The sequence below is a fragment of the Apis laboriosa genome, unplaced genomic scaffold (genome assembly GCF_014066325.1).
Source record: "Apis laboriosa isolate Shangri-la unplaced genomic scaffold, ASM1406632v1 scaffold79_cov154, whole genome shotgun sequence".
In the NCBI taxonomy this organism is placed as follows: Eukaryota; Metazoa; Arthropoda; class Insecta; order Hymenoptera; family Apidae; genus Apis; species Apis laboriosa.
The window spans coordinates 278517-290844 of NW_025224475.1; the positions used below are offsets into that span (position 1 = coordinate 278517).

At 24.7% G+C, this 12328-nt stretch overlaps 2 protein-coding genes across 11 annotated transcripts; both read left to right on the plus strand.

The window, feature by feature from the left end:
- The first annotated feature begins 2240 nt into the window (after positions 1-2240).
- Positions 2241-4804, plus strand: LOC122719490 (dimethylaniline monooxygenase [N-oxide-forming] 2-like). 3 transcript variants are annotated; one of them, XM_043945341.1, is made up of 9 exons: positions 2241-2347; positions 2553-2729; positions 2860-3075; positions 3187-3325; positions 3405-3666; positions 3815-3918; positions 3985-4072; positions 4133-4296; positions 4378-4804. In XM_043945341.1, the coding sequence occupies exons 3-9, from the start codon at positions 2882-2884 to the stop codon at positions 4684-4686; spliced, it is 1260 nt and encodes a 419-aa protein (XP_043801276.1). In that variant the 5' UTR covers positions 2241-2347; positions 2553-2729; positions 2860-2881; the 3' UTR covers positions 4687-4804. The 3 variants fall into 3 exon arrangements, with proteins under 3 accessions (XP_043801276.1, XP_043801274.1, XP_043801275.1); XM_043945339.1 differs by having other exon boundaries at positions 2553-2663; positions 2862-3075; XM_043945340.1 differs by lacking the exon at positions 2553-2729 and having other exon boundaries at positions 2862-3075.
- A 327-nt stretch (positions 4805-5131) lies between these two features.
- On the plus strand, positions 5132-11116 carry LOC122719476 (membrane-associated guanylate kinase, WW and PDZ domain-containing protein 1-like). Of its 8 annotated transcripts, none has more exons than XR_006347624.1 (12): positions 5132-5277; positions 6137-6216; positions 6295-6520; positions 6761-7164; positions 7227-7415; positions 7476-8616; positions 8690-8825; positions 8892-9434; positions 9551-9721; positions 9795-9929; positions 10204-10321; positions 10887-11017. XR_006347624.1 is itself a non-coding variant. In XM_043945298.1 (11 exons), exons 2-11 carry the CDS (start codon positions 6168-6170, stop codon positions 11049-11051), a joined length of 3159 nt encoding a protein of 1052 aa, XP_043801233.1. In that variant the 5' UTR covers positions 5132-5277; positions 6137-6167; the 3' UTR covers positions 11052-11116. The 8 variants fall into 8 exon arrangements, 4 of the variants coding, with proteins under 4 accessions (XP_043801233.1, XP_043801234.1, XP_043801236.1 ...); XR_006347625.1 differs by having other exon boundaries at positions 10204-10317; positions 10887-11009; XR_006347622.1 differs by having other exon boundaries at positions 9795-10321.
- Positions 11117-12328: the final 1212 nt, after the last annotated feature.

The following is a 12328-nucleotide window of genomic DNA, read 5'->3' on the forward strand; positions in this document are numbered from 1 at the left end:
GTAAGAGAATTTATGTTAAAAATTTCAAAATATATTTCTTTTTTATATAAATTTTAATGCCTACATTCTTTTATCTGAAATATTTTTTAATATTATTAAATAAAAATTAAATAAATTGTCTTATTAAATAAAAAAAAATAAACGTGATGTTCAGTAATAAAATTAAATATATTCACTTTATACAATTTATTCATGAATCTATTAATATTAAGTAAAGTGATAAAAAATTATTAAAAAAAAAATGTAAAGGTATAGCAACTCTTGAAGCTAAATATAGAATATTTATTATTTAATAGATAGAATAGCCAAAGAAAATAATAAAGTTTAATTAGATATTGTTTTTAGCATTGTTTTTTTAGCGCATAAAATTTACAAAAAAAGTATAGACAAGAAGAATAAATCATGAAAAAATGAAAAAGATAGAAAAAAAATGCAATCAGCATTATCTTTAATACCATAATTGAAATTCAAATATATATAACAAGTAAATAATAAAAAAAAGATAGAATAAGAATTGACTATCCTCGCCATCTCTTGAATAATAAAACATCTCTCCAAAAGGTAAGATAAGATAGATAAAATAGAATAAAAATTGTCTGTTAGTACCATCTTTTGAATATTTTTAGAAAGCATTTCTTATAGCATTCAAGAGATGGTACTAACAGTCAATTCTTATTCTATTTTTATCTTTCTCTTACTATTTACTCTCCTTTTCTATATTTGAATTTTATGTATGGTACTCAAGAGATGGCGCTGATTTTACAATTTTTATATCTATCTCTATCCTTTTTCTATTTCCTTCTTTTGTTTGTATTTGCTTTTGGCGCGTAATTATAAACGAAGTATGAAATCTTCTCAATTGATTACACTTTCATCGTTTCTCTTTTAAAATTATATATCTTAATTTTTAATATAAAAAATATATATATTTACAATGTATTTCTATGAGATTACAATCTTGTAATACGTTGTAATATGTTATAATATACTATTATGACTATAATATTGTAATATACTTTATGATATGATACAAGTATTTTAACACAAAACACCGCGCGACGATAGCTTTGGAATTTAAACAAATGAAAATCTGACAATAAAGTCAAAAAGAAATTTTGTGATATTTTATTTAAAAATGATACTATCCAATACTGCTGTTTTTATCAAATCTATTTTTTCGCAATTTGTTATCTTGTAAAGCATTATAATAGCATTCTTAAAACATGCAATTAATTGTCCAAATACTAATTGTTATTGAATAGCAAGAGATATTTAATATTATATAGTTTATAATATCTTTAATAAAAGATTATAAACAAAATATTAATTCATAAATTATTTTTATATTTTTAAATTTTGATTGCATCTACAAAATATATTTAATAAATATATTTATATACATATTTCATTATATTTCACAATTTAATTTTTTAATTTCACATATAAATGAAATTTAAATATTCAAAAAAGATCACATATTGTAAATTATTTTTTAAAATATTTTAAAATAAAAAAATTTTTTAAAATATTATTTTGAATAGCATTAAATTTAAAAATTTTGTCACATATATACTTTCTATAGAACTTTATCCATTCAGCAATATGTTAAAAAGACATGTTAAAAATGCTGTTATCAATATTTATCTCTTTTATCTATTAAATATTTGAAATTTTATGACACAATATCAAAAAAAAAATATAATAAATTATTTAAACTGTAACTTAAAAAAAATATAATATTTATTTGTTTACTAAGAAAATTAAAAAAAAATATATGATGAAAACATATATAAATAATAAATATATTATAAGAATAATATCGAAAAAAATTATGAAAATATTAATTTTAATTATAAAGTAATATTAGAAAAGAAATTATGAAGTAAAATTATTATAAAAATCCTATTATAATTTTCATATTATCAAATGTATATTTATTTTTTACTATACAATATTAATTATTATATTATAATATCTTTTGCTATATAATTTTATTAAATTATTAATATATGTATATCCAATATATAATAAAAAATTTTATTAATAGTATAAGACTATAATGAAATTCTAAAAATTCATTAATTATTTATGGTTAATGCATCGACAGATTTCTAAAGAAGGCATATACAAGGCTTGATACTCATTTTTCGTAGTGGTATTTTATATGTATATCTTTTATATAGAAATGTATAGAACACAATGACCTTGTTATCAGTAACAGTCATTTTTCGAATGATACACTTCAACTGATTATTTCAAGACTGATCATTTCGTATTTCTTCACTGATCACAATACATCAATATTGCTACAATTTTACTCTAATCTACGATTATTTTCTTGTTACTTGTGAGTATACTATATTAATTAACACTATTCAAACTTCATTGAACAAAATTAATCTGGAAACGCATATTACTTTCTGTTTGCTTTCTTGTTAAATATGTAATAGTGATATGTGAATGAGAAATTTATGAAAAAAATTGTTTTTTGTATTCTGTTCCAAATTCTTTATATTTATTGAGGTACAATATAATTTTGCTGTTCAACGCAGGAAAGTCACGCGGTAATAAGGAAAGTGTTCTATAAGAGAAAAAAAGAAGGAATGTTCGCATTGGTACAACTTTCAATCGTTGCACCTTTCCCATTTGTAATTTGATCGTGTGTACGTACAGGAATATTACAGGAATATCGAGAACGATTGAATTTATACATTTTATTTTTGAAAATTATAAGTAACATTTAAGTTAAATAGAATTTTTTTATTACTATTCAATTATTATTTGAACGAGAGATAAAAATTATCTTAAAATATAAGAAATTATAAAAATTTTTAATAACAAGTGCATTTTAAAATTTACAGTTTTTAACAAACTCTTAAATATGAAGATCGCCGTGATCGGTGCTGGATCCGCTGGTCTTGCTGCTCTACGACATTGTACTTCTGATACATATGATACTCAAGTAATATGTTACGAAAAAACAGATCAAGTAGGCGGTACATGGGTTTACAGAGAAGAAACAGGTTTAGATCGATATGGTTTACCAATACACACTAGTATGTACAAAAATTTAAGGCAAGTCAACTATAAAAAGAAGTTGAAAAAATTATTTATTTATCTTGTCGAAGATATGTCTAATACATTGTTATATTATTTTTTAATAATATATTTGATATTTGTTTTCAGAACAAATCTTCCAAAAGAAGTGATGGGATATCCTGATTATCCTGTTCCGGATAATCCTGACAGTTACTTGACTCGAACGCAAATACTTGAATTCTTAAATTCATATTGTGATCATTTTAATCTCCGTCAGTATATCCAGGTATTATATAATTTATTAACAATATTGTCTAATGTTAGATACACAATAGATATCTAATAGATACATGTTTTTTTTGCAGTTTCTTCATAATGTTGAACTAGTGGAACCATCAATCGGAGATCGAAAATGGATGATCAAAGTGAAAGATTTAAAAAGGAATATCATTTTAGAAGAATCATTTGATGCAGTTATGATATGCAATGGTCATTATTTCGAACCTAGCATACCAAATTTGAAAGGTCAAAAAATTTTTCAAGGAGAACAATTACATAGTCACGATTACAGGGTGCCAGATATTTTTACCAATAAAACTATAGTTGTACTTGGTGCCGGACCTTCGGGTAACGTTATTTGTGGTCTTTTATTTTTTATATATAATTTTAATATAATTATAATTAATATAATATAATTAATATAATTTTATATATAAGAAAAAAGAAATATATATAAAAAGCATTTTTTAAAAATATTTTTATAAAAAAATAACAGGAATGGATTTAGCTTTGGAAATATCGAAAAAAGCGAAACGAATAATTTTGAGTCATCATTTGAAGGATCCCATAGGCACTGTATTTCCTGACAATGTTATTCAAGTAAATGATGCATGCAAATGTAATATAAAAAATATAAAATTATTTCAATTTATTATAATTTTTTAGAAACCAGATGTAAAAGAATTGACCAAGCACGGTGTTCTTTTTAAAGATGATACTAATGAATCTGTTGATGCGATATTTTATTGTACAGGTAATTATCAATTTAATTTTTTATAAAATAACTTAATTATTTTTTTCTTTTTGATCAAAGGATATAAATATAGCTTCCCCTTTCTGAGTGAAAAATGTGGAGTACGGGTAGATTCTAATATGGTGACACCATTATGGAAGCATTTGATATCGATTGAAAATCCCACCCTTGCATTGATTGGTCTTCCCTTTTATGTTTGTGCCTTCAGCATGTTCGATTTGCAGGTGCGATTAAAAAAAAAAAATAATATTATAATAAGGTACAAGAACTATTTTAGTATGAGTCATTCTATCTATTGATCGAAGGTCCGTTTCGTTCTACGATATTGGTCAGGAAAAAAGGACTTTCCTTCTAAAACAGATATGCTGAAAGACGAAACACAAGAATTAGAAAGTCGCAAAAAAGAGGGTTTGCAAAAAAAACATTTTCATATGATGGGATTTAAGCAAGATCGCTATTATGATGATCTTGCAAATACTGCTGGAATAACGCCATTACTTCCAGTTCTTACAAAATTGCATAACGAAAGCAGTTTGCTTTTCTTGGATGATTTGGTACACTATCGGGAAAAGAGATATAAGATCATCGATGATTACAATTTTATTCAACTTTGAAATGGTATCTTCTTCGGAATATAAAATAAACATTCGCTAACTTGATACAATTATTATGAAAATATTATTTTGTATTTAATCGATTCAATTATAAATATTATGTAAGATAGACTGAAAATTTTTATTTTTACTTATTTTATAATATTAATTATTTTATAATGATAGGATGATAAATAAATTGTAAATTTTTTCATCATTTTTTCATCAATATAAAAATAAATTAAAAATAATATTTACACATATATATATATATATATATATATATATATTAAAATCATATTTTGTACATTTTCCTAATATAAATTAAATTCTTTTGAATACATTTCGTGATTGAATTTCGCGCCATGCACTAGTGCATGATTTAACCGCAAGGTGTATCTGAATATAGATGTTAGTTAAATGCCTCAGTTGCGTGCAGTGCAATACGTGATGTAGATCTGTGACAAACGTGAATACGTATCGCTCCATTCTCATTTCGAAATGATTATTTCCGCGATCCCGAAGTGATTCAGTGTTGAAATATTTCAGCCTGTTTTTATGGCTGAACCACGATGATTGAATCAATCGGGAATTATATCGAAAGAAATCAATGTAAGTAGACTTCGATGAAAAAAGTATCTACAAATTATGTAGATACTTTTCTAGTTTATACTATCATTATTTTCTACTTGGTGAATTTCATATAGTCAATTATGTTCATTAGTATTGTAGAAAGATATTGAAAATAATGTGTCGTTATACCAAAAAAAATAGAAACTCTTATTGAATCTTTCACTGTGACAAGAAGTTTTATTTACATCGAGATCAACCGACGTTACTTTTCTAGATAGAAAGTTGCATTCAATGATGCGCGATATGTGGGCTACGCACAGACTCTCTCGGGTGAATGCATTTGTAAGAATGCATTCACGTCCGCCGTGTGTCGTGTTCTTTAGTTTTATGTAATTTTACTACGAACACCTGTCCGATCTTGAATATCGTATCAATATCGGCATTTAAACAATAGTGTCAAGAAGTCAGCTACATTTTATTGTCAACATTTTCGTTTTTCTTATCTGTCAAATATTTGAAATAACTGATAGTAATTTTCGGTTATCTGAATATTACCAATCTGGAAATACTGTGATTACTAACTGCCAGTAAATAATTCTAAAGAAACAAAAAATATTTTAGAATGTTGACTGTAAAATATGTCATAATTCGAAATATAATTGAAATATAATTTTTAATTTTGATACTATGTTTATTACCGATACTGATTTCATTTCTATGAAATTTATATATTTCGTACTTCGTTGTACTATTTATACTATTTTTTATTTTGCTTATTTAATTCTATTATTAATTATATTACAAAATATTACATTTAAAACTAATAAATTTTTAACTTTAAAAAAATATTAACATGCAAATGAAATTGTTCATACTTAATTTTTCTACTATTTAATAGGATATTAAGGTGGAATTAAAGAAATTATAAAATGGCTACAAGAACAGAAGATACAACATCTATTGATAATACTAATGATGGTATAAAAATTATTATTTATTATTTTTAAATATTTTTATTATTTTTATTATATATTGCTATGATATATGTAATTTTAGGAGAAAGTATGGATAAAGAGGTATTAGCAATTAGTGGAAATGATGAAACTAATCATCGTATTCCACCAACATATTTGTATAATTCAGGTTCTGAACAAAATACAGGAATATCTAATCAGGAACAAAACAATAAAAATCGTACTCAAGCTTCAGAGGATCAGTTAGGACCTTTACCACCAAATTGGGAAAAAGCTTTTACAGACACAGGAGAAGTTTATTTTATAGAGTATGTATATAATGTATATAATGTATATAAATTGTAATATAATTGTAATATAAAATGTAATATAAATTTTTTAAATTATTGAATATAAATTATACTTGTTATATAAATTTTATATATTTATATAATTTATATGTGTAATTAAATAATTATTATTTATATATAATATTATAATAAATTATATATATAATTAAATAATATTAAATAATTTATATATATTTATAAAATATGATTATTTTACAGTCACAATACAGGTACTTCTCATTGGTTAGATCCACGTTTATCTAAATTTCAAAAAAGATCCCTTGAAGAATGTTTAGATGATGAATTACCTTATGGTTGGGAGAAAATAGATGACACTCTTTATGGTACATATTTCATTGATCATGTAAATCGTAGAACTCAATATGAAAATCCTGTATTGCAAGCCAAACGGGCACAACAAAATTTAGGAGAAAGAAAGAGTCCTAATTTTACAAGAAATCCTGACAAATTAAAAGGCCAAAAAATAAGAACAACTTTAATAAAGAGTACAAGAGGATTAGGATTTACAATTGTTGGTGGAGATGATTCAGTGGAAGAATTTTTACAAATTAAAAGTGTTGTACCAAATGGTCCAGCATGGTTAGATGGAAAATTGCAAACAGGTAATATAAAATCATTGTTTTTTATCATTAGATTCTTTGAATTTGAAATTTCATTCTCACAGGAGATGTGTTAGTCTATGTTAATGATACATGTGTTCTGGGTTTTACACATAATGAAATGGTAAGTGTTTTCAAATCAATTAGCAGTGGCGAAACTGTTACATTAGAAGTTTGTCGTGGTTATCCATTACCATTTGATCCAAATGACCCAAACACAGAAGTGGTTACAACTATTGCTGTAAATACTCCAGGTAAAAATTTTATCAAATAATAATATATTTTTGTTAGAAGAATAAATTTTATTTTCTCAGATATTTTAACAGAAGATCCTAGATTATACATGGATTTGGATCCTGCTTTGCAAAATAATAGTCGTTTCAATTTTCTGGATTCTACATTCTTGCCAGTACATAATCTTCAAAATGGTGAAAATCTTGCCACAACTTCTGTCAATTCAATGCCAGATCTTTGTATTTCGGATAAAATTAATACAATTAAAAGACCTAGCAGTACAGATATTTTATTATCTGAAAACAGTGATTTGAATGACTGTAAAGATTCATCAACGTCTTCCAAACCAGAATTTCTCAGTATTGCGATTGTGAAAGGTACTATGGGATTTGGATTTACAATAGCAGATTCTGCTCATGGTCAAAAAGTTAAAAAGATTTTAGACCGTCAACGTTGTAAAAATTTAATGGAGGGTGACATTTTAGTTAATATAAATGATATTAATGTGAGAAATATGTGTCATTCAGAAGTAGTACAAGTTTTAAAAGATTGTTCTCGCAATGAAGAGGCACTGATACATGTACAAAGAACAACATTAAAATTAAACGAAAAAAAGGAAAAAAATTCACAAGATTTTTTTAGAAGTAAAACACCAACAGCTGATATTTATAGCACTCAAACAAAAACTGTTGTACCAAGTCGACCAAAAACTCCACTTATTGATACTAGAAATCGTCCAAAATCTCCATCTAGTGCAATTAGATCAAATTGGAATGAACAAAACGAAAATGAATTAAATCCACTTGATAACCGATACAAATATTCAGAATACACACATAACATATATTATAATGATCCATATAAAGCAAATATTACAAATTTATCTGATAATTTTGTTACAATGACAAATTTAGATGATGATTCTATAAGAAATGGTACAAAAAGAGATTGGGTTACAAATGAAAAATTGAACATAAATAATGATGTATATTCTATTGATATACCTCACCATGATAATATGTTAAAACAAAATGGATGCTTACATTCAGATTATTATAAAGATTTATATACATCACAATCACATTCTCAGTATAGTGAACAAGATTATAATGTATATTCTATTGGTCAAGAACAAAATGTTGATACTGGTGAAATATGGGATAAACGAAAAGAGACTACTAGTTTTGAGCATGAACAACCACATTCCAGTTCAATACCACGGTAGATAATATGAATTTATTAATTTTCTAATTTCAATTTGTTTTCAAATATAAAATTAATTTTTATATTTTAGGTATCCTCAATATAGCAACGAATTAGTGTGTCCGATTGTGCCTGATATAGAATGGATAGAAACCTTAGTAACTTTAATAAGACAAGATACAGGATTTGGATTTAGAATAGTTGGTGGTACTGAGGAAGGATCTCAAGTGAGTTAGAAAGTTGCTTATATCTTAACTAAAGGAAATCAAAAATATTGATAATCTAATTGTCAGCAGGTTTCAGTTGGACATATAGTACCTGGTGGAGCAGCAGACTTAGATAATAGATTAAATACAGGTGATCTCATTATGTCTGTTGATGGTGAGAGTGTTATGAATTCGTCACATCATCATGTTGTACAATTAATGATAGCTGCTGCTCAGAATGGTAGAGTCACTTTGGGAATTCGTCGCCGAATTAATACCCAAGAACATCTTCCAGAAAATCTTCAAACGTCATATAATAGACAGATGAATCTTCAATATCCTTATGATGTAACGGTCACTAGAATGGAAAATGAAGGTTTTGGTTTTGTTATTATTTCTTCAGTTAATAAAGCTGGTTCGACAATAGGTAGAATAATTGAAGGTTCACCCGCCGAAAGATGCGGACGATTAAATGTTGGCGATCATATTCTTGCCGTCAATCATGTAGATATTACAAATGTTTGTCATAAAGATATTGTGAATTTAATTAAAGACTCGGGTTATTCTGTTACATTGACAATTGGTTACCCTCTTGATGATTGTTGCAGTAATACATCTCTATCTCAAAAGGTATTGCTTAACTTTAAAATAATTAAATCTTAAATATATATAATATAATATATACGTATATATATTAATATAATACATAATTAATTATAAATACAGTTTTAAATAATTTATTTCAGGATGAACCAACATGTGATGGAGATGGAGGACAATATCATGCTGTTGAATTAACTCGTGGAACTAGAGGATTTGGTTTTAGTATTCGTGGAGGACGTGAATTTCAAAATATGCCATTATTTGTTTTACAAATTGCAGAAAATGGTCCAGCATCTATTGATAATCGATTAAGAGTAAATATAATATAAATATAATATTATCAGAATATGATTATATATAAATGATGATATTTTAATATAAATTTAGGTCGGCGATCAAATAATTGAAATAAATGGAATTAATACTAAAAATATGACACATACAGAAGCTATCGAAATTATAAGAAATGGTGGACCATCTGTTCGACTTTTAGTTCGACGTGGTTGTCAAATGCCTTCAGTGGTAGGTGCTCCTCCACACCTCTACGACATGAATATATGAAATTAACCACTCTAAATAACAATATATTAATATTAAAAATATTAACGATATTTATTTCTGCAAATGATGATACTAATGCTAACGTTGTCCTTGTATAACATTCCTTAATAATTTTATTTGAAGCTTCAAAGTTTAACATTAGGTACCATAGTAAAAAAAAAAAAAAAAAAAAAAAAAATATTTAAAGACAATATGAAAAAGAAAACAATGATTGCAAGAGGTTGTTTTATTGCAGTGAGAGTTAGATTAATACTGTTTTACAGTACTATGACATTTGGTACAGAAATATCTGGTGCAAACGGAAAACAGTGTTATATTGTATATTTTATGGAGTTGGTTATACATAAATGTAGGTATGTAGTAAGATATATACTTTTTGTATGCGACACGTTGAAATCAATTTTTATAACTTATATGTGCAGCTTCTATATTTGATAATATTATTTACTAGTGATTATTAGAGCTTCAAATTATACATATTGCAGTTCAACAATATTAATATGGATATTGTGGACATGGTTGTTGATTTTCAATGAAATGAATTATACTTTATAATAATATTAATATTAATTACATATTATATATAATTATAATGTTTTGATTATTAAAATGAGAAATTTTACATACTTTTAAGTTGAAAAAACAAATATGTGAACGACTTTTCTTGCAGCTATGAACGTAACTTGTAAAGTCCGATTTATAGGGATGATACTTGCTCATTCTAACAAAATTGGACTGGTGCTAACTCTATATTTAAATGATCTAATTTCTGAAAGAAAAGATATTAATTCATCCTAACACGTGTGATAGCTTGAGAGTATTGTGCCTTACGCGTGTTCCATATTTAATAACAAAATTATTAAGCAAAAGCTTAAGTTTTTGAAGCAATTATAAATTTTTTATTGAACTTTATTGTAGAGTAATCTTACAATCGACCAAATAAGTATTCGACCGATTGATGAAGGCACACCACGCAGACATTTATTGAAATTACACGAGATGGGTGTGCATCCTAAAAAACGTCAGAAAGTTCGATTTTTCATTTTACTCAACTGCTGTTCATCTAAAAATAGATATTTATGATAAATAAGCATTTACAAACATAATATTATTTTATTCATAATAAGTTCATATTTTATAAAATTAAATGTTAATTCTGAGAAAAAATTTTTTAACGTCTTTACTAGGTCACTAGATTTTTTTATAAAATTGACCTATAATTATATATTGAAATTCCTTGTATAAACGAATTAATATGTAAACAAATACGGTGAATTGCAAATGTTAATAGAGTATAATCTATTTGTAATAACAAATAGTATTAATACCTATAAAACATATAAGATTTACTTATTTTAATATCTGTGTAGAAAAATTATTCTCTATTAGTAGATTTTTTACTAAAAGAACTCGCAAATTGAAATATCTAAATTAAATATTTTTGTATATATATTCCGTAGTAATTGTATACACTCAGGAATATTTTGATAAATTCACGATATTTACGATATAATATTGTGATGTTAATCATAAAATAATATGCTTTTGAGTATATGTATACAATTTGTGAAGAATCTCTTTATTAAGTAATAATCTCTTACATTATTATTTTATTTTTTGAACAGCATTTAAAAAATATTGTCGATATTTTTTTTATTATAATATAATATTTATTATGATTATTGTACGAAATATATGCGAATAGCAATAATTAAATTAAGTACTGATACAACCAAAGAAACAAATGCATTTAATCATTTTGAAATGCAGTATAAAAGATACAAAAAAAAAAAATATTACTACATTTATTATTTAAAATCTTTGTTTAAAATAAAATAAATATTTTTTTTTATTAATTACATGAAGATATTTATAATAAAATAATATTAAAAAAAATTAATGAAATTGAATGAATAGAGAATTGAATGAAATGAATAAAAAATCTTTTCTAATTTTTTTTTGTGATATTGAAATGTGTTGAATATAAAAAATTAATAAATATATTTTTTTACTAGTAATAACTAGGAAAAAAAATGTTCGAAAATATAATGAACTTAAACGCTAAAAATGAATGTATTAAATAAGATTGATTTAGATTATATTTTTATTTTTAAATCTTCTCGAATATAAAAAATACTGTTTTAAAAATTTTAAGAATTTGTATAAAATTTTTATTGTTCATATTTACTTAAGCTATTTTACATGTATCTTATGAACAAGAAACAATAGTAAACGCATTTAAAATTTATTACATTTTATCTATATTATATAGTTATGTTTATTTTTATAATTAAATATAAAAATATATATATATATATATATATATATATATACATACACACATTTACAATTTGTATATT